The sequence below is a fragment of the Anas acuta genome (assembly GCF_963932015.1).
Source record: "Anas acuta chromosome 4 unlocalized genomic scaffold, bAnaAcu1.1 SUPER_4_unloc_1, whole genome shotgun sequence".
Lineage (NCBI taxonomy): Eukaryota > Metazoa > Chordata > Aves > Anseriformes > Anatidae > Anas > Anas acuta.
Genome location: NW_027075981.1, coordinates 75,042 through 98,408, shown reverse-complemented (window position 1 = coordinate 98,408; position 23,367 = coordinate 75,042). Strand labels below are relative to the sequence as shown.

Below are 23,367 nucleotides of genomic sequence, written 5' to 3'. Positions count from 1 at the left end.
CTGGGAAGCCTCTAATAAAGGAGTAAAAGGCTCATTCATCTGAATAACTGCAATTACTGTCATGACAGCAACTATTCACATTTCTTTCCATAAAAAGCTGTAGTTTAAGTTATATATGCATCCACGTTATATATGCATCCATTTTGGAGAACACTAAATTATTCAGAGAATTTAGATTAAGTGAATCAATTCAGTTTTCTTAATTTCATGATGTCAAATCTTCCTCAATATCTTGGAATAGCATTGATCATCTGGAGCACAGAAAATTAAGAGTAAGGGAAAAATTTATCACATAGCAAAAGTTTAATTACAGTGCCATCTGCTGGATATTAGCATCTTGAAGGGAACAGGATATATATGTTTAAACTGAATGTGCTGCTTTGTCATCGCTAGATCATTAGACATGTGGTCAGTGATGAAAATTCATACATGGTAAGTTTCAACATAAATTTAACAGGTAATTTTTTTCCATGTTCTATAGGCTCGCAGTAAAAACCGACCATGAGAAGCTAAACTGATTCATTCTGATCAACAGCTTTCATCTGCTTATAGTTAATCTCTGCAATAAGTACTTTTTTTGTATTGTAATTCATTTGCATCATTTTCATCAAACATTTCTAGAAATGTGAGTTTCAATTTCAGGGTAATCATGCTTCACCAAAATATTCTGACTGAAACTATATGATACTGAAATTAAAAATACACTGATTCTTCCCTCCAACAGCTGAAATACTGTATTTGTTTATTAATGGTGACAGGGTGGTCTTCCAGAATGTTTAAATCCTACTTATTCTAAGTACTACCAGTATAAATACTGCACAGGTGTCGTGGTTTAACCCGGCCGGCAGCTAAACACCACGCAGCTGTTCGCTCACCCTCCCCCCTCCCTCTCTGGGACGGGGGAGAGAAATGGAAAGTGAAGCCCGTGAGTTGAGATAAAGACAGTTTAATAAGACAGGAAAATAATAATAACAAAATAATAATAAAATAATAACAATAATAATACAATGGTGATAATAGGAAAGTAATAATAGTATGTACAAACAAGTGATGCACAATGCAATTGCTCACCACTCGCTGACCGATGCCCAGCCTAACCCCGAGCAGTCCGGCCCCCCTCCCCCCAGCTAGCCACCCCTATATATTGTTTAGCATGACGTCAGATGGTATGGAATACCCCTTTGGCTAGTTTGGGTCACCTGTCCTGGGTCTGTCCCCTCCCAGCTCTTACTGCACCCCCAGCCTGCCCGTTGGCAGGACAGAGCAAAAGGCTGAGATGTCCTTGGCTTAGTATAAGCACTGCTCTGCAACAATTAAAGCATCGGGGTGTTATCAGCACTCTTCTCATCCTAAGCCAAAACACAGCATTCCACCAGCTACTAGGAAGAAAATTAATTCTGTGCTAACTGAAACCAGGACAACAGGTCAGTATTTTTGTCATCACTTCAAAGAAAACGTTTTTTGTCTTTTCAGGCCCTGTTTGTTTTTAAAGAAACTGCTGCTGAGAAGAGATACTACGGCATCCTGGAAATTGCACAAGTGGAGTAACTCTCATGAACTGAAGCAAAAGTCACTAAGAACTGCGATATCTCCAGACAAGTACGACCTCGTTTGCTTTTGCCTGTTAACAAAATACATTACTATACTGCATCAGCATATGGTAGCATTCTTCAATGCTGATAATGTTTATGGGTAGCCACTTGCAGTGACAGACTTGGTAGGAGAAAAGGGGAGACAGCAGAGAGGTAAGAGCTAGATAGAGTATGAGCTTTACATTAAACTTTGACAAAGCAATGAAATTCTAGAACTGTTCTGAATTTGCTACTGATTTCAGTTTACTGAGGAGCAATTAGCTGTACCATTATATGCAGTGCAGATCTTGACAAACAAATCACTGCTACGGTGATTGCTTGAGAGAATTACCAACATCTCTTTTCCCCTTTGTCACAAAATACGTTGATCTCACTGACATAAATAAAGCATATTAAAATGACCACACAAATTATGATATGAATAATAGCAAGGTTCATACTTGCTTCCCTATATTATGCTTCATCAGGTGGTAAAATTCAAATAAAACATCCTTTACTACTAAAGCATTACAGATGCTACAGTATCATTGAACTGCTGCATTTTGTACATTTGTTTTTTTGTCTGGGCACATACCTGAAAATAAGATTTAAAAAAAAAAAAAAAAGAAAAAGAAAAAGATAATTTAAAAAAGACATAATAAAAACCAGAACTTACTTCGTTTTGCTGTTCTAAGCACAACTAAAGTTGACAGAAACCTCAAAGGCATAGAGGAGCTTTTAAAGAAATGTGCAGCTTTTGGTTTACTCCGTGTAGACTTTTTAGTCCATTTTTGCATGCTTCCCTTTTGTACTGCGCCTTTGAGAATAACTTCTGCAAGTCTCTCCATTGTTGCTGTCATGCTTGCATCCTGTTTCAAACAACGTGCACATTTAGCGTAAACATTAAAATACATGAAAATCCTGTCTGCTAAGTACGTATGTTCCCCTAAGGATTAAATATTAAATAGCAGATGTCGTGACCGTGTATTGTAATATAGTCTGTACATGGGATACTACTTTGCGTTCCACAAGCAGTTGAACAACATTAGCACAGGGCCTAGTCAACACACACTTCACAAAGAAACAAGGTAGTCAGGGCCCCTGATATGCTGACATTATTTAATTTGCCTCTGGTTCCAGAATAAAGTCAGTTCAAACTCAGCTTTAATCAGTGCTGCCTACTACACTACCCTCTTTTGTGAAGATGCCTGAAGCTAGGTCCTACAAAAGCGCTTACAGAACTAAGGTCTAAACATGACCCTTAAGAATACTGTACAGGTAAGATGTATTGGACTTTTCAAAAACCGGTGCAGAAATATTACTTCAGAATCAAACTTAATAACATGCTCATTTAAAATACGTTCTCATTAGCACTGGAACCACCAGCTTAGTTCTATTCAGTTAGACACTGAGTAGAGAACAAAGAAATCAAAATACCTTTGCTACTTTGCCACACGTTGCCATCAATTTCAACAAATCTCATGCATAAAGCGAACAAAAATATATTTCTTTTCCTAGTTCACAAGTTTTGTAAGCACATATGGAAAATACCATTTCTGAGATGCTACACACTACTGCAACAAAGATCACATATGTGTGCAAAAATATGTTTACAGACACGGTGCAAAATATTACAACGAATGTGAGAAAGTTAATTTGGTGAGAATTAGTTTTTCATTTGCTATGTATCTGTGGTAGGCATTTATGCTTTGCAAAGACAGCAAAGTTTCTTTTATATATACTCCCTGAAAATATCTACTTTTCATACTCATTTATAATACAAAATATCTCTTGGGAATTTACCTGACTACCAGTGTCTATCTGCCTTAGAGACCAGTAGATAAATTGAATCACAGACATATGTAGTTTAGGATCCACAAATGGCATCCACTGGAGCTGTCCAGTGACCATAGGCAAAAGCTGTAAAAATACAGAATGGCAAAGTTACGTGCAGTATACGAACTTACAGTACAAGCTAACCACAAGTAAAAAGCAAACTAAGCAAAACTAAACCAAACTAAAATCAACGTATTCCCGGAGTTTAACAGACTACATGTACAAATACTCACTGGGCAGATCTGGTACAGGTAACAGAATTATATACTGAATTTACATTTTACACAGGTTTACACAAAAAGTGGAAAGACATTGTGTGAGCTCAAGCTCTGAAGTCTAATACCAAGGGCTACAAATTTTAGATAGAATAATAATTAAACAAACAAACAAACAAACAGAAAAAGCAGATTTCCTGAACGCTTCACTGATTTCCAAGCCTCGGTATCCCAAAAAAGCGTTACAAGTATAGCACGGTATCATCTTTTATAAGACATAACTTGAACTTTTAATACCTAGTATCAGCACTAAAATACTTTAAATTAGACGTGTGTATCTCCTTAGGAAAAAGGAATTACATACAGTATTACAGATAAAACACGAGATAAATTATCAGCTGAGAAAAGTGACTTAAAATAGAAAGACAGGTGGAATCTCAAGGTCAGACTGCACACTACACATTTCCTTAAAAATGATCTGTATAAATATCTGTATGAAAAATTATCTATTACATCTCACTGTTGGAATTAATACTGATGGATTAACTGCTGTTTTCTTTTAATTCATGGATTCAAAGCGTGTGTAAAACAGGCAGACCTGTTACACTCAGAAATAATACAAAGAATCTTAACATTTCAACCTAAACAAATTCAAATGCCTTTACCTTCATACAATTTTCTAGAGTGTAGTTTTCTTTAGCACACTGAGGTTTCTCACTGCCCTCTCTCTCTTCTTGTATTTCTATTTTGCTAAGGTGTTGGTCTGAGATCCAGTCCATAAGAATAGTTAAGGGGTCGTAAACTTTTGAAATCCGTAGTAACTGTAATACATCCACAACATCAGTTATTTCAGTTTTCAAGTCTATGATTTTCTAAACCACAATACCAATAGACTAAAATATACGAGTACATTAGTAATACGCACATGCTTTATTTTGTGCTTAAACAAATGTTTATGAAAGCCTTGGGAAGAGATTTTCACATACAAAATCACTCTATTTTATAATTCTAACTAAATGGATCATAGGAGAAAGAAAATATTTAATGATCTGTGCATGATCCTCATTTTAATACATTTAATACACTCCTTTGCTTTATTTCATACAATCTACTTATGCTAAATTTTAACTGTGTAACTAGCATTGTTGGAAGAATAAAGATTTCGTGAAATTCTCATTCTGTCCCTCTGCTAAAACTGTACAGAAAAGCTCTGTGAAAGGTATCCAGACGTTCCTGAAGACAAACTACACGAACATCTCTCTAAAACCTTCACAAGTTTTCTTGTATCTACCTTCAGACAACTGTTCTTCTCTACACTCAGAATTCTAACTACTGATACTGCTCATATATCACTTGCGACTGTGAGAAAAGAATATGGGGCAAACTATAACCGCCATTTAAATATAAGTAGCATACTCTATGGATACAACAAGCATCCTGATCATCATGTAAGTCCTCTATGAATACTTCAGTTTGCACAAAAGAGAAAGAGAAAGAAGGATTTTACTGAGACTAGGAAGCAGATGATTTTAATCATACTCAAGAGCATCAGAACTGCAATTCACTGAAGGAGCAATGGTCAAAAGAGTTTAGGCAGCAATTTGCTTGTCAGCACTTAGGTCAGATTTAAGTCAAGTGAGAAGAAAACTTTAACTTTGTATTCTTGTGAACCACTGTCTCAGCGTGCCTTTAAGAACAGAGAAAATACTCCTTTAATTAACACTTTCAAAAATAACTAACTCTAAAGTCTTTAATACTGCAAAAGCTCTGAGAGACTAAATTTCATGTACTAGAAAATGAAGCAGAAAGTATTTACAACCATTCACACAATTCTTGTCTTAAAGAAACAAAATCAGCAATTTTGCAAACAACTTGTTCAAACATTTAAAATTGTTGACTGTAACTTGCAAAGCTACTTATAAACTTGACTGTACTGCTTGACTACTTGACTGTAACTCGTAAAGCTAGTAACAGGAAATAATTAATCTTGCCTGGGTTTTTAGGAATTCGATATTTTCCCTCAGAGAGTTAAGCGATGACCTCAGTTCGTTATTTTCATCAGTCATTTTTCTCAAGGTTTCTCTCAGTTGGCTCATTTTTGTCTCATGCTGCAAGAGAAATATCAAATTTTAAAAGTGATTAACAAGAGAGTCTTTTTAGAAATAATTCTCAACTAAGTTCCATTTCAGTGTTAAAAAATAGGACAAACTTTCAAAGATCAAATTTGTAATTCTTCATGGTCCAATCTGCACATACCACCAGTAGTGAAGAAAGCAACATCCACACCACATATTAAGAAGAAATATAAAGAAAATGGGAGCCATGGTGTACAGCCTATGGATCTTTTTTTTTTTTTTTCCAGAAAATACCTAGATCTTCTCATTGATCCTCTTGTACATTCCTCAGTTAAGTCAGGTGTGGGAAAGAATTGTGAATGAAAACAAATGTCAAAGCTTTTGTTTACACTTAGCTCTTTTTTCTTTTAGCATCCATTTTAACCACAAATATGCCCAATTCTCCCTTTTTTGAATCTTTCAAATATTCTAACTATTCACTGCTGATAGTTAAGACGCTTTAGTTCACCTGTACTTAAACACCTGTCCTGCAATGTCCAGGAATGTATCCAATACGTGCTACATTTCATGGAATTGGAAAAAAATAATTGTGAAACTCAAGATAGTAATCTTTTAATATTTGTTATTATTATTAGTCCACAATATAATTTAATACCAGTACATACCATTAAAATATAAGCAAAAACAGACAAAAGAAACTGCAACAAAGGAAAATTGAAGCGACAATTACTTGTAACAGTCAAAAACCTGCGTGCCTTGAAAAAGAACCAAAGGAATGTGTCTTTTTTCCCCTTCACTGGAAATTTGTAATATATTTAAATATTTTCCAGCAGATTCTGAAAAAAAAACCAACACTGAGGCTTTGAAGCTGAGTATAAAACAAATGTTTTCAGAAAATAACACTGTTACTGAGCATGATCTGTGAGAAAACAATATGGGGCAAACTATAACCGCCATTTAAATATAAGTAGCATACTCTATGGATACAACAAGCATCCTGATCATCATGTAAGTCCTCTATGAATACTTCAGTTTGCACAAAAGAGAAAGAGAAAGAAGGATTTTACTGAGACTAGGAAGCAGATGATTTTAATCATACTCAAGAGCATCAGAACTGCAATTCACTGAAGGAGCAACGGTCAAAAGAGTTTAGGCAGCAATTTGCTTGTCAGCACTTAGGTCAGATTTAAGTCAAGTGAGAAGAAAACTTTAACTTTGTATTCTTGTGAACCACTGTCTCAGCGTGCCTTTAAGAACAGAGAAAATACTCCTTTAATTAACACTTTCAAAAATAACTAACTCTAAAGTCTTTAATACTGCAAAAGCTCTGAGAGACTAAATTTCATGTACTAGAAAACGAAGCAGAAAGTATTTACAACCATTCACACAATTCTTGTCTTAAAGAAACAAAATCAGCAATTTTGCAAACAACTTGTTCAAACATTTAAAATTGTTGACTGTAACTTGCAAAGCTACTTATAAACTTGACTGTACTGCTTGACTACTTGACTGTAACTCAAAAGCCAGTAACAGGAAATAATTAATCTTGCCTGGGTTTTTAGCAATTCGTTATTTTCCCTCAGAGAGTTAAGCGATGACCTCAGTTCGTTATTTTCATCAGTCATTTTTCTCAAGGTTTCTCTCAGTTGGCTCATTTTTGTCTCATGCTGCAAGAGAAATATCAAATTTTAAAACGTGATTAACAAGAGAGTCTTTTTAGAAATAATTCTCAACTAAGTTCCATTTCAGTGTTAAAAAGTAGGACAAACTTTCAAAGATCAAATTTGTAATTCTTCATGGTCCAATCTGCACATACCACCAGTAGTGAAGAAAGCAACATCCACACCACATATTAAGAAGAAATATAAAGAAAATGGGAGCCATGGTGTACAGCCTATGGATCTTTTTTTTTTTTTCCAGAAAATACCTAGATCTTCTCATTGATCCTCTTGTACATTCCTCAGTTAAGTCAGGTGTGGGAAAGAATTGTGAATGAAAACAAATGTCAAAGCTTTTGTTTACACTTAGCTCTTTTTTCTTTTAGCATCCATTTTAACCACAAATATGCCCAATTCTCCCTTTTTTGAATCTTTCAATTATTCTAACTATTCACTGCTGATAGTTAAGACGCTTTAGTTCACCTGTACTTAAACACCTGTCCTGCAATGTCCAGCAATGTATCCAATACTTGCTACATTTCATGGAATTGGAAAAAAATAATTGTGAAACTCAAGATAGTAATCTTTTAATATTTGTTATTATTATTAGTCCACAATATAATTTAATACCAGTACATACCATTAAAATATAAGCAAAAACAGACAAAAGAAACTGCAACAAAGGAAAATTGAAGCGACAATTACTTGTAACAGTCAAAAACCTGCGTGCCTTGAAAAAGAACCAAAGGAATGTGTCTTTTTTCCCCTTCACTGGAAATTTGTAATATATTTAAATATTTTCCAGCAGATTCTGAAAAAAAAACCAACACTGAGGCTTTGAAGCTGAGTATAAAACAAATGTTTTCAGAAAATAACACTGTTACTGAGCATGATCTGTGAGAAAACAATATGGGGCAAACTATAACCGCCATTTAAATATAAGTAGCATACTCTATGGATACAACAAGCATCCTGACCATCATGTAAGTCCTCTATGAATACTTCAGTTTGCACAAAAGAGAAAGAGAAAGAAAGATTTTACTGAGACTAGGAAGCAGATGATTTTAATCATACTCAAGAGCATCAGAACTGCAATTCACTGAAGGAGCTACGGTCAAAAGAGTTTAGGCAGCAATTTGCTTGTCAGCACTTAGGTCAGATTTAAGTCAAGTGAGAAGAAAACTTTAACTTTGTATTCTTGTGAACCACTGTCTCAGCGTGCCTTTAAGAACAGAGAAAATACTCCTTTAATTAACACTTTCAAAAATAACTAACTCTAAAGTCTTTAATACTGCAAAAGCTCTGAGAGACTAAATTTCATGTACTAGAAAACGAAGCAGAAAGTATTTACAACCATTCACACAATTCTTGTCTTAAAGAAACAAAATCAGCAATTTTGCAAACAACTTGTTCAAACATTTAAAATTGTTGACTGTAACTTGCAAAGCTACTTATAAACTTGACTGTACTGCTTGACTACTTGACTGTAACTCGTAAAGCTAGTAACAGGAAATAATTAATCTTGCCTGGGTTTTTAGGAATTCGATATTTTCCCTCAGAGAGTTAAGCGATGACCTCAGTTCGTTATTTTCAGTCATTTTTCTCAAGGTTTCTCTCAGTTGGCTCATTTTTGTCTCATGCTGCAAGAGAAATATCAAATTTTAAAACGTGATTAACAAGAGAGTCTTTTTAGAAATAATTCTCAACTAAGTTCCATTTCAGTGTTAAAAAGTAGGACAAACTTTCAAAGATCAAATTTGTAATTCTTCATGGTCCAATCTGCACATACCACCAGTAGTGAAGAAAGCAACATCCACACCACATATTAAGAAGAAATATAAAGAAAATGGGAGCCATGGTGTACAGCCTATGGATCTTTTTTTTTTTTCCAGAAAATACCTAGATCTTCTCATTGATCCTCTTGTACATTCCTCAGTTAAGTCAGGTGTGGGAAAGAATTGTGAATGAAAACAAATGTCAAAGCTTTTGTTTACACTTAGCTCTTTTTTCTTTTAGCATCCATTTTAACCACAAATATGCCCAATTCTCCCTTTTTTAAATCTTTCAATTATTCTAACTATTCACTGCTGATAGTTAAGACGCTTTAGTTCACCTGTACTTAAACACCTGTCCTGCAATGTCCAGGAATGTATCCAATACGTGCTACATTTCATGGAATTGGAAAAAAATAATTGTGAAACTCAAGATAGTAATCTTTTAATATTTGTTATTATTATTAGTCCATAATATAATTTAATACCAGTACATACCATTAAAATATAAGCAAAAACGGACAAAAGAAACTGCAACAAAGGAAAATTGAAGCGACAATTACTTGTAACAGTCAAAAACCTGCGTGCCTTGAAAAAGAACCAAAGGAATGTGTCTTTTTTCCCCTTCACTGGAAATTTGTAATATATTTAAATATTTTCCAGCAGATTCTGAAAAAAAACCCAACACTGAGGCTTTGAAGCTGAGTATAAAACAAATGTTTTCAGAAAATAACACTGTTACTGAGCATGATCTGTGAGAAAACAATATGGGGCAAACTATAACCGCCATTTAAATATAAGTAGCATACTCTATGGATACAACAAGCATCCTGATCATCATGTAAGTCCTCTATGAATACTTCAGTTTGCACAAAAGAGAAAGAGAAAGAAGGATTTTACTGAGACTAGGAAGCAGATGATTTTAATCATACTCAAGAGCATCAGAACTGCAATTCACTGAAGGAGCAATGGTCAAAAGAGTTTAGGCAGCAATTTGCTTGTCAGCACTTAGGTCAGATTTAAGTCATGTGAGAAGAAAACTTTAACTTTGTATTCTTGTGAACCACTGTCTCAGCGTGCCTTTAAGAACAGAGAAAATACTCCTTTAATTAACACTTTCAAAAATAACTAACTCTAAAGTCTTTAATACTGCAAAAGCTCTGAGAGACTAAATTTCATGTACTAGAAAACGAAGCAGAAAGTATTTACAACCATTCACACAATTCTTGTCTTAAAGAAACAAAATCAGCAATTTTGCAAACAACTTGTTCAAACATTTAAAATTGTTGACTGTAACTTGCAAAGCTACTTATAAACTTGACTGTACTGCTTGACTACTTGACTGTAACTCAAAAGCCAGTAACAGGAAATAATTAATCTTGCCTGGGTTTTTAGCAATTCGTTATTTTCCCTCAGAGAGTTAAGCGATGACCTCAGTTCGTTATTTTCATCAGTCATTTTTCTCAAGGTTTCTCTCAGTTGGCTCATTTTTGTCTCATGCTGCAAGAGAAATATCAAATTTTAAAACGTGATTAACAAGAGAGTCTTTTTAGAAATAATTCTCAACTAAGTTCCATTTCAGTGTTAAAAAGTAGGACAAACTTTCAAAGATCAAATTTGTAATTCTTCATGGTCCAATCTGCACATACCACCAGTAGTGAAGAAAGCAACATCCACACCACATATTAAGAAGAAATATAAAGAAAATGGGAGCCATGGTGTACAGCCTATGGATCTTTTTTTTTTTTTCCAGAAAATACCTAGATCTTCTCATTGATCCTCTTGTACATTCCTCAGTTAAGTCAGGTGTGGGAAAGAATTGTGAATGAAAACAAATGTCAAAGCTTTTGTTTACACTTAGCTCTTTTTTCTTTTAGCATCCATTTTAACCACAAATATGCCCAATTCTCCCTTTTTTGAATCTTTCAATTATTCTAACTATTCACTGCTGATAGTTAAGACGCTTTAGTTCACCTGTACTTAAACACCTGTCCTGCAATGTCCAGCAATGTATCCAATACGTGCTACATTTCATGGAATTGGAAAAAAATAATTGTGAAACTCAAGATAGTAATCTTTTAATATTTGTTATTATTATTAGTCCACAATATAATTTAATACCAGTACATACCATTAAAATATAAGCAAAAACGGACAAAAGAAACTGCAACAAAGGAAAATTGAAGCGACAATTACTTGTAACAGTCAAAAACCTGCGTGCCGTGAAAAAGAACCAAAGGAATGTGTCTTTTTTCCCCTTCACTGGAAATTTGTAATATATTTAAATATTTTCCAGCAGATTCTGAAAAAAAAACCAACACTGAGGCTTTGAAGCTGAGTATAAAACAAATGTTTTCAGAAAATAACACTGTTACTGAGCATGATCTGTGAGAAAACAATATGGGGCAAACTATAACCGCCATTTAAATATAAGTAGCATACTCTATGGATACAACAAGCATCCTGACCATCATGTAAGTCCTCTATGAATACTTCAGTTTGCACAAAAGAGAAAGAGAAAGAAGGATTTTACTGAGACTAGGAAGCAGATGATTTTAATCATACTCAAGAGCATCAGAACTGCAATTCACTGAAGGAGCTACGGTCAAAAGAGTTTAGGCAGCAATTTGCTTGTCAGCACTTAGGTCAGATTTAAGTCAAGTGAGAAGAAAACTTTAACTTTGTATTCTTGTGAACCACTGTCTCAGCGTGCCTTTAAGAACAGAGAAAATACTCCTTTAATTAACACTTTCAAAAATAACTAACTCTAAAGTCTTTAATACTGCAAAAGCTCTGAGAGACTAAATTTCATGTACTAGAAAACGAAGCAGAAAGTATTTACAACCATTCACACAATTCTTGTCTTAAAGAAACAAAATCAGCAATTTTGCAAACAACTTGTTCAAACATTTAAAATTGTTGACTGTAACTTGCAAAGCTACTTATAAACTTGACTGTACTGCTTGACTACTTGACTGTAACTCGTAAAGCTAGTAACAGGAAATAATTAATCTTGCCTGGGTTTTTAGGAATTCGATATTTTCCCTCAGAGAGTTAAGCGATGACCTCAGTTCGTTATTTTCAGTCATTTTTCTCAAGGTTTCTCTCAGTTGGCTCATTTTTGTCTCATGCTGCAAGAGAAATATCAAATTTTAAAACGTGATTAACAAGAGAGTCTTTTTAGAAATAATTCTCAACTAAGTTCCATTTCAGTGTTAAAAAGTAGGACAAACTTTCAAAGATCAAATTTGTAATTCTTCATGGTCCAATCTGCACATACCACCAGTAGTGAAGAAAGCAACATCCACACCACATATTAAGAAGAAATATAAAGAAAATGGGAGCCATGGTGTACAGCCTATGGATCTTTTTTTTTTTTTTCCCAGAAAATACCTAGATCTTCTCATTGATCCTCTTGTACATTCCTCAGTTAAGTCAGGTGTGGGAAAGAATTGTGAATGAAAACAAATGTCAAAGCTTTTGTTTACACTTAGCTCTTTTTTCTTTTAGCATCCATTTTAACCACAAATATGCCCAATTCTCCCTTTTTTGAATCTTTCAAATATTCTAACTATTCACTGCTGATAGTTAAGACGCTTTAGTTCACCTGTACTTAAACACCTGTCCTGCAATGTCCAGGAATGTATCCAATACGTGCTACATTTCATGGAATTGGAAAAAAATAATTGTGAAACTCAAGATAGTAATCTTTTAATATTTGTTATTATTATTAGTCCACAATATAATTTAATACCAGTACATACCATTAAAATATAAGCAAAAACAGACAAAAGAAACTGCAACAAAGGAAAATTGAAGCGACAATTACTTGTAACAGTCAAAAACCTGCGTGCCTTGAAAAAGAACCAAAGGAATGTGTCTTTTTTCCCCTTCACTGGAAATTTGTAATATATTTAAATATTTTCCAGCAGATTCTGAAAAAAAAACCAACACTGAGGCTTTGAAGCTGAGTATAAAACAAATGTTTTCAGAAAATAACACTGTTACTGAGCATGATCTGTGAGAAAACAATATGGGGCAAACTATAACCGCCATTTAAATATAAGTAGCATACTCTATGGATACAACAAGCATCCTGATCATCATGTAAGTCCTCTATGAATACTTCAGTTTGCACAAAAGAGAAAGAGAAAGAAGGATTTTACTGAGACTAGGAAGCAGATGATTTTAATCATACTCAAGAGCATCAGAACTGCAATTCACTGAAGGAGCAACGGTCAAAAGAGTTTAGGCAGCAATTTGCTTGTCAGCACTTAGGTCAGATTTAAGTCAAGTGAGAAGAAAACTTTAACTTTGTATTCTTGTGAACCACTGTCTCAGCGTGCCTTTAAGAACAGAGAAAATACTCCTTTAATTAACACTTTCAAAAATAACTAACTCTAAAGTCTTTAATACTGCAAAAGCTCTGAGAGACTAAATTTCATGTACTAGAAAACGAAGCAGAAAGTATTTACAACCATTCACACAATTCTTGTCTTAAAGAAACAAAATCAGCAATTTTGCAAACAACTTGTTCAAACATTTAAAATTGTTGACTGTAACTTGCAAAGCTACTTATAAACTTGACTGTACTGCTTGACTACTTGACTGTAACTCGTAAAGCTAGTAACAGGAAATAATTAATCTTGCCTGGGTTTTTAGGAATTCGATATTTTCCCTCAGAGAGTTAAGCGATGACCTCAGTTCGTTATTTTCATCAGTCATTTTTCTCAAGGTTTCTCTCAGTTGGCTCATTTTTGTCTCATGCTGCAAGAGAAATATCAAATTTTAAAAGTGATTAACAAGAGAGTCTTTTTAGAAATAATTCTCAACTAAGTTCCATTTCAGTGTTAAAAAGTAGGACAAACTTTCAAAGATCAAATTTGTAATTCTTCATGGTCCAATCTGCACATACCACCAGTAGTGAAGAAAGCAACATCCACACCACGTATTAAGATGAAATATAAAGAAAATGGGAGCCATGGTGTACAGCCTATGGATCTTTTTTTTTTTTTCCAGAAAATACCTAGATCTTCTCATTGATCCTCTTGTACATTCCTCAGTTAAGTCAGGTGTGGGAAAGAATTGTGAATGAAAACAAATGTCAAAGCTTTTGTTTACACTTAGCTCTTTTTTCTTTTAGCATCCATTTTAACCACAAATATGCCCAATTCTCCCTTTTTTAAATCTTTCAATTATTCTAACTATTCACTGCTGATAGTTAAGACGCTTTAGTTCACCTGTACTTAAACACCTGTCCTGCAATGTCCAGGAATGTATCCAATACGTGCTACATTTCATGGAATTGGAAAAAAATAATTGTGAAACTCAAGATAGTAATCTTTTAATATTTGTTATTATTATTAGTCCACAATATAATTTAATACCAGTACATACCATTAAAATATAAGCAAAAACGGACAAAAGAAACTGCAACAAAGGAAAATTGAAGCGACAATTACTTGTAACAGTCAAAAACCTGCGTGCCTTGAAAAAGAACCAAAGGAATGTGTCTTTTTTCCCCTTCACTGGAAATTTGTAATATATTTAAATATTTTCCAGCAGATTCTGAAAAAAAAACCAACACTGAGGCTTTGAAGCTGAGTATAAAACAAATGTTTTCAGAAAATAACACTGTTACTGAGCATGATCTGTGAGAAAACAATATGGGGCAAACTATAACCGCCATTTAAATATAAGTAGCATACTCTATGGATACAACAAGCATCCTGACCATCATGTAAGTCCTCTATGAATACTTCAGTTTGCACAAAAGAGAAAGAGAAAGAAAGATTTTACTGAGACTAGGAAGCAGATGATTTTAATCATACTCAAGAGCATCAGAACTGCAATTCACTGAAGGAGCAACGGTCAAAAGAGTTTAGGCAGCAATTTGCTTGTCAGCACTTAGGTCAGATTTAAGTCAAGTGAGAAGAAAACTTTAACTTTGTATTCTTGTGAACCACTGTCTCAGCGTGCCTTTAAGAACAGAGAAAATACTCCTTTAATTAACACTTTCAAAAATAACTAACTCTAAAGTCTTTAATACTGCAAAAGCTCTGAGAGACTAAATTTCATGTACTAGAAAACGAAGCAGAAAGTATTTACAACCATTCACACAATTCTTGTCTTAAAGAAACAAAATCAGCAATTTTGCAAACAACTTGTTCAAACATTTAAAATTGTTGACTGTAACTTGCAAAGCTACTTATAAACTTGACTGTACTGCTTGACTACTTGACTGTAACTCGTAAAGCTAGTAACAGGAAATAATTAATCTTGCCTGGGTTTTTAGCAATTCGTTATTTTCCCTCAGAGAGTTAAGCGATGACCTCAGTTCGTTATTTTCATCAGTCATTTTTCTAAAGGGTTGTCTCAGTTGGCTCCTTTTTGTCCCATGCTGCTAGAGAAATATCAAATTTTAAAACGTGATTAACAAGAGAGTCTTTTTAGAAATAATTCTCAACTAAGTTCCATTTCAGTGTTAAAAAGTAGGACAAACTTTCAAAGATCAAATTTGTAATTCTTCATGGTCCAATCTGCACATACCACCAGTAGTGAAGAAAGCAACATCCACACCACATATTAAGAAGAAATATAAAGAAAATGGGAGCCATGGTGTACAGCCTATGGATCTTTTTTTTTTTTTTTCCAGAAAATACCTAGATCTTCTCATTGATCCTCTTGTACATTCCTCAGTTAAGTCAGGTGTGGGAAAGAATTGTGAATGAAAACAAATGTCAAAGCTTTTGTTTACACTTAGCTCTTTTTTCTTTTAGCATCCATTTTAACCACAAATATGCCCAATTCTCCCTTTTTTGAATCTTTCAATTATTCTAACTATTCACTGCTGATAGTTAAGACGCTTTAGTTCACCTGTACTTAAACACCTGTCCTGCAATGTCCAGGAATGTATCCAATACGTGCTACATTTCATGGAATTGGAAAAAAGTAATTGTGTAACTCAAGATAGTAATCTTTTAATATTTGTTATTATTATTAGTCCATAATATAATTTAATACCAGTACATACCATTAAAATATAAGCAAAAACAGACAAAAGAAACTGCAACAAAGGAAAATTGAAGCGACAATTACTTGTAACAGTCAAAAACCTGCGTGCCTTGAAAAAGAACCAAAGGAATGTGTCTTTTTTCCCCTTCACTGGAAATTTGTAATAGAATTAAATATTTTCCAGCAGATTCTGAAAAAAAACCCAACACTGAGGCTTTGAAGCTGAGTATAAAACAAATGTTTTCAGAAAATAACACTGTTACTGAGCATGATTTGTGAGAAAACAATATGGGGCAAACTATAACCGCCATTTAAATATAAGTAGCATACTCTATGGATACAACAAGCATCCTGATCATCATGTAAGTCCTCTATGAATACTTCAGTTTGCACAAAAGAGAAAGAAGGATTTTACTGAGACTAGGAAGCAGATGATTTTAATCATACTCAAGAGCATCAGAACTGCAATTCACTGAAGGAGCTACGGTCAAAAGAGTTTAGGCAGCAATTTGCTTGTCAGCACTTAGGTCAGATTTAAGTCAAGTGAGAAGAAAACTTTAACTTTGTATTCTTGTGAACCACTGTCTCAGCGTGCCTTTAAGAACAGAGAAAATACTCCTTTAATTAACACTTTCAAAAATAACTAACTCTAAAGTCTTTAATACTGCAAAAGCTCTGAGAGACTAAATTTCATGTACTAGAAAACGAAGCAGAAAGTATTTACAACCATTCACACAATTCTTGTCTTAAAGAAACAAAATCAGCAATTTTGCAAACAACTTGTTCAAACATTTAAAATTGTTGACTGTAACTTGCAAAGCTACTTATAAACTTGACTGTACTGCTTGACTACTTGACTGTAACTCGTAAAGCTAGTAACAGGAAATAATTAATCTTGCCTGGGTTTTTAGCAATTCGTTATTTTCCCTCAGAGAGTTAAGCGATGACCTCAGTTCGTTATTTTCATCAGTCATTTTTCTCAAGGTTTCTCTCAGTTGGCTCATTTTTGTCTCATGCTGCAAGAGAAATATCAAATTTTAAAACGTGATTAACAAGAGAGTCTTTTTAGAAATAATTCTCAACTAAGTTCCATTTCAGTGTTAAAAAGTAGGACAAACTTTCAAAGATCAAATTTGTAATTCTTCATGGTCCAATCTGCACATACCACCAGTAGTGAAGAAAGCAACATCCACACCACATATTAAGAAGAAATATAAAGAAAATGGGAGCCATGGTGTACAGCCTATGGATCTTTTTTTTTTTTTTCCAGAAAATACCTAGATCTTCTCATTGATCCTCTTGTACATTCCTCAGTTAAGTCAGGTGTGGGAAAGAATTGTGAATGAAAACAAATGTCAAAGCTTTTGTTTACACTTAGCTCTTTTTTCTTTTAGCATCCATTTTAACCACAAATATGCCCAATTCTCCCTTTTTTGAATCTTTCAATTATTCTAACTATTCACTGCTGATAGTTAAGACGCTTTAGTTCACCTGTACTTAAACACCTGTCCTGCAATGTCCAGGAATGTATCCAATACGTGCTACATTTCATGGAATTGGAAAAAAATAATTGTGAAACTCAAGATAGTAATCTTTTAATATTTGTTATTATTATTAGTCCACAATATAATTTAATACCAGTACATACCATTAAAATATAAGCAAAAACAGACAAAAGAAACTGCAACAAAGGAAAATTGAAGCGACAATTACTTGTAACAGTCAAAAACCTGCGTGCCTTGAAAAAGAACCAAAGGAATGTGTCTTTTTTCCCCTTCACTGGAAATTTGTAATATATTTAAATATTTTCCAGCAGATTCTGAAAAAAAACCCAACACTGAGGCTTTGAAGCTGAGTATAAAACAAATGTTTTCAGAAAATAACACTGTTACTGAGCATGATCTGTGAGAAAACAATATGGGGCAAACTATAACCGCCATTTAAATATAAGTAGCATACTCTATGGATACAACAAGCATCCTGATCATCATGTAAGTCCTCTATGAATACTTCAGTTTGCACAAAAGAGAAAGAGAAAGAAGGATTTTACTGAGACTAGGAAGCAGATGATTTTAATCATACTCAAGAGCATCAGAACTGCAATTCACTGAAGGAGCAACGGTCAAAAGAGTTTAGGCAGCAATTTGCTTGTCAGCACTTAGGTCAGATTTAAGTCAAGTGAGAAGAAAACTTTAACTTTGTATTCTTGTGAACCACTGTCTCAGCGTGCCTTTAAGAACAGAGAAAATACTCCTTTAATTAACACTTTCAAAAATAACTAACTCTAAAGTCTTTAATACTGCAAAAGCTCTGAGAGACTAAATTTCATGTACTAGAAAACGAAGCAGAAAGTATTTACAACCATTCACACAATTCTTGTCTTAAAGAAACAAAATCAGCAATTTTGCAAACAACTTGTTCAAACATTTAAAATTGTTGACTGTAACTTGCAAAGCTACTTATAAACTTGACTGTACTGCTTGACTACTTGACTGTAACTCGTAAAGCTAGTAACAGGAAATAATTAATCTTGCCTGGGTTTTTAGCAATTCGTTATTTTCCCTCAGAGAGTTAAGCGATGACCTCAGTTCGTTATTTTCATCAGTCATTTTTCTCAAGGTTTCTCTCAGTTGGCTCATTTTTGTCTCATGCTGCAAGAGAAATATCAAATTTTAAAACGTGATTAACAAGAGAGTCTTTTTAGAAATAATTCTCAACTAAGTTCCATTTCAGTGTTAAAAAGTAGGACAAACTTTCAAAGATCAAATTTGTAATTCTTCATGGTCCAATCTGCACATACCACCAGTAGTGAAGAAAGCAACATCCACACCACATATTAAGAAGAAATATAAAGAAAATGGGAGCCATGGTGTACAGCCTATGGATCTTTTTTTTTTTTTTTCCAGAAAATACCTAGATCTTCTCATTGATCCTCTTGTACATTCCTCAGTTAAGTCAGGTGTGGGAAAGAATTGTGAATGAAAACAAATGTCAAAGCTTTTGTTTACACTTAGCTCTTTTTTCTTTTAGCATCCATTTTAACCACAAATATGCCCAATTCTCCCTTTTTTGAATCTTTCAATTATTCTAACTATTCACTGCTGATAGTTAAGACGCTTTAGTTCACCTGTACTTAAACACCTGTCCTGCAATGTCCAGCAATGTATCCAATACGTGCTACATTTCATGGAATTGGAAAAAAATAATTGTGAAACTCAAGATAGTAATCTTTTAATATTTGTTATTATTATTAGTCCACAATATAATTTAATACCAGTACATACCATTAAAATATAAGCAAAAACAGACAAAAGAAACTGCAACAAAGGAAAATTGAAGCGACAATTACTTGTAACAGTCAAAAACCTGCGTGCCTTGAAAAAGAAACCAAGGAATGTGTCTTTTTTCCCCTTCACTGGAAATTTGTAATAGAATTAAATATTTTCCAGCAGATTCTGAAAAAAAACCCAACACTGAGGCTTTGAAGCTGAGTATAAAACAAATGTTTTCAGAAAATAACACTGTTACTAAGCATGATCTGTGAGAAAACAATATGGGGCAAACTATAACCGCCATTTAAATATAAGTAGCATACTCTATGGATACAACAAGCATCCTGATCATCATGTAAGTCCTCTATGAATACTTCAGTTTGCACAAAAGAGAAAGAGAAAGAAGGATTTTACTGAGACTAGGAAGCAGATGATTTTAATCATACTCAAGAGCATCAGAACTGCAATTCACTGAAGGAGCAACGGTCAAAAGAGTTTAGGCAGCAATTTGCTTGTCAGCACTTAGGTCAGATTTAAGTCAAGTGAGAAGAAAACTTTAACTTTGTATTCTTGTGAACCACTGTCTCAGCGTGCCTTTAAGAACAGAGAAAATACTCCTTTAATTAACACTTTCAAAAATAACTAACTCTAAAGTCTTTAATACTGCAAAAGCTCTGAGAGACTAAATTTCATGTACTAGAAAACGAAGCAGAAAGTATTTACAACCATTCACACAATTCTTGTCTTAAAGAAACAAAATCAGCAATTTTGCAAACAACTTGTTCAAACATTTAAAATTGTTGACTGTAACTTGCAAAGCTACTTATAAACTTGACTGTACTGCTTGACTACTTGACTGTAACTCGTAAAGCTAGTAACAGGAAATAATTAATCTTGCCTGGGTTTTTAGCAATTCGTTATTTTCCCTCAGAGAGTTAAGCGATGACCTCAGTTCGTTATTTTCATCAGTCATTTTTCTCAAGGTTTCTCTCAGTTGGCTCATTTTTGTCTCATGCTGCAAGAGAAATATCAAATTTTAAAACGTGATTAACAAGAGAGTCTTTTTAGAAATAATTCTCAACTAAGTTCCATTTCAGTGTTAAAAAGTAGGACAAACTTTCAAAGATCAAATTTGTAATTCTTCATGGTCCAATCTGCACATACCACCAGTAGTGAAGAAAGCAACATCCACACCACATATTAAGAAGAAATATAAAGAAAATGGGAGCCATGGTGTACAGCCTATGGATCTTTTTTTTTTTTTCCAGAAAATACCTAGATCTTCTCATTGATCCTCTTGTACATTCCTCAGTTAAGTCAGGTGTGGGAAAGAATTGTGAATGAAAACAAATGTCAAAGCTTTTGTTTACACTTAGCTCTTTTTTCTTTTAGCATCCATTTTAACCACAAATATGCCCAATTCTCCCTTTTTTGAATCTTTCAAATATTCTAACTATTCACTGCTGATAGTTAAGACGCTTTAGTTCACCTGTACTTAAACACCTGTCCTGCAATGTCCAGCAATGTATCCAATACTTGCTACATTTCATGGAATTGGAAAAAAATAATTGTGAAACTCAAGATAGTAATCTTTTAATATTTGTTATTATTATTAGTCCACAATATAATTTAATACCAGTACATACCATTAAAATATAAGCAAAAACGGACAAAAGAAACTGCAACAAAGGAAAATTGAAGCGACAATTTCTTGTAACAGTCAAAAACCTGCGTGCCTTGAAAAAGAAACCAAGGAATGTGTCTTTTTTCCCCTTCACTGGAAATTTGTAATAGAATTAAATATTTTCCAGCAGATTCTGAAAAAAAAACCAACACTGAGGCTTTGAAGCTGAGTATAAAACAAATGTTTTCAGAAAATAACACTGTTACTGAGCATGATCTGTGAGAAAACAATATGGGGCAAACTATAACCGCCATTTAAATATAAGTAGCATACTCTATGGATACAACAAGCATCCTGATCATCATGTAAGTCCTCTATGAATACTTCAGTTTGCACAAAAGAGAAAGAGAAAGAAGGATTTTACTGAGACTAGGAAGCAGATGATTTTAATCATACTCAAGAGCATCAGAACTGCAATTCACTGAAGGAGCAATGGTCAAAAGAGTTTAGGCAGCAATTTGCTTGTCAGCACTTAGGTCAGATTTAAGTCAAGTGAGAAGAAAACTTTAACTTTGTATTCTTGTGAACCACTGTCTCAGCGTGCCTTTAAGAACAGAGAAAATACTCCTTTAATTAACACTTTCAAAAATAACTAACTCTAAAGTCTTTAATACTGCAAAAGCTCTGAGAGACTAAATTTCATGTACTAGAAAACGAAGCAGAAAGTATTTACAACCATTCACACAATTCTTGTCTTAAAGAAACAAAATCAGCAATTTTGCAAACAACTTGTTCAAACATTTAAAATTGTTGACTGTAACTTGCAAAGCTACTTATAAACTTGACTGTACTGCTTGACTACTTGACTGTAACTCGTAAAGCTAGTAACAGGAAATAATTAATCTTGCCTGGGTTTTTAGCAATTCGTTATTTTCCCTCAGAGAGTTAAGCGATGACCTCAGTTCGTTATTTTCATCAGTCATTTTTCTCAAGGTTTCTCTCAGTTGGCTCATTTTTGTCTCATGCTGCAAGAGAAATATCAAATTTTAAAACGTGATTAACAAGAGAGTCTTTTTAGAAATAATTCTCAACTAAGTTCCATTTCAGTGTTAAAAAGTAGGACAAACTTTCAAAGATCAAATTTGTAATTCTTCATGGTCCAATCTGCACATACCACCAGTAATGAAGAAAGCAACATCCACACCACATATTAAGAAGAAATATAAAGAAAATGGGAGCCATGGTGTACAGCCTATGGATCTTTTTTTTTTTTTTTTTCCCAGAAAATACCTAGATCTTCTCATTGATCCTCTTGTACATTCCTCAGTTAAGTCAGGTGTGGGAAAGAATTGTGAATGAAAACAAATGTCAAAGCTTTTGTTTACACTTAGCTCTTTTTTCTTTTAGCATCCATTTTAACCACAAATATGCCCAATTCTCCCTTTTTTGAATCTTTCAATTATTCTAACTATTCACTGCTGATAGTTAAGACGCTTTAGTTCACCTGTACTTAAACACCTGTCCTGCAATGTCCAGGAATGTATCCAATACGTGCTACATTTCATGGAATTGGAAAAAAATAATTGTGAAACTCAAGATAGTAATCTTTTAATATTTGTTATTATTATTAGTCCACAATATAATTTAATACCAGTACATACCATTAAAATATAAGCAAAAACAGACAAAAGAAACTGCAACAAAGGAAAATTGAAGCGACAATTACTTGTAACAGTCAAAAACCTGCGTGCCTTGAAAAAGAAACCAAGGAATGTGTCTTTTTTCCCCTTCACTGGAAATTTGTAATAGAATTAAATATTTTCCAGCAGATTCTGAAAAAAAACCCAACACTGAGGCTTTGAAGCTGAGTATAAAACAAATGTTTTCAGAAAATAACACTGTTACTGAGCATGATCTGTGAGAAAACAATATGGGGCAAACTATAACCGCCATTTAAATATAAGTAGCATACTCTATGGATACAACAAGCATCCTGATCATCATGTAAGTCCTCTATGAATACTTCAGTTTGCACAAAAGAGAAAGAGAAAGAAGGATTTTACTGAGACTAGGAAGCAGATGATTTTAATCATACTCAAGAGCATCAGAACTGCAATTCACTGAAGGAGCAACGGTCAAAAGAGTTTAGGCAGCAATTTGCTTGTCAGCACTTAGGTCAGATTTAAGTCAAGTGAGAAGAAAACTTTAACTTTGTATTCTTGTGAACCACTGTCTCAGCGTGCCTTTAAGAACAGAGAAAATACTCCTTTAATTAACACTTTCAAAAATAACTAACTCTAAAGTCTTTAATACTGCAAAAGCTCTGAGAG

General features: G+C 33.9%; 1 protein-coding gene, 1 long non-coding RNA gene and 1 pseudogene across 35 annotated transcripts in view; 2 read left to right on the top strand and 1 right to left on the bottom strand.

Annotated features, from left to right (window-relative positions):
* Positions 1–23,367, top strand: part of LOC137848776 (cysteine protease ATG4A-like) — a 63,800-nt pseudogene that overhangs the window by 13,818 nt on the left and 26,615 nt on the right.
* The window catches only part of LOC137848773 (peptidyl-prolyl cis-trans isomerase-like), a 44,386-nt gene that overhangs the window by 3,245 nt on the left and 17,774 nt on the right, over positions 1–23,367 (bottom strand). For 10 of the 34 annotated variants that reach the window (XM_068668214.1, XM_068668205.1, XM_068668213.1 and 7 more), the window contains 11 exons: positions 21,946–22,062; positions 20,312–20,428; positions 18,676–18,792; positions 17,041–17,157; positions 15,412–15,530; positions 13,836–13,898; positions 10,511–10,631; positions 7,248–7,364; positions 4,288–4,443; positions 3,375–3,491; positions 2,248–2,440 (listed from right to left, as the gene is read on the bottom strand). In XM_068668214.1, coding sequence (XP_068524315.1) covers positions 2,248–2,440; positions 3,375–3,491; positions 4,288–4,443; positions 7,248–7,364; positions 10,511–10,631; positions 13,836–13,898; positions 15,412–15,530; positions 17,041–17,157; positions 18,676–18,792; positions 20,312–20,428; positions 21,946–22,062 — 1,354 coding nt within the window. Of the gene's footprint in view, positions 1–2,247; positions 2,441–3,374; positions 3,492–4,287; positions 4,444–4,952; positions 5,731–7,247; positions 7,369–7,940; positions 9,000–10,510; positions 10,632–11,734; positions 12,263–13,835; positions 13,899–14,932; positions 15,531–17,040; positions 17,158–18,675; positions 18,793–20,311; positions 20,429–21,945; positions 22,063–23,367 lie in introns of those variants that run through there. The other 24 variants (XM_068668228.1, XM_068668233.1, XM_068668231.1 and 21 more) reach the window with 22 other exon arrangements.
* Positions 216–2,251, top strand: LOC137848777 (uncharacterized). Its single transcript, XR_011091522.1, has 2 exons — positions 216–822; positions 1,425–2,251. It is a non-coding gene; the product is annotated as an uncharacterized lncRNA (long non-coding RNA).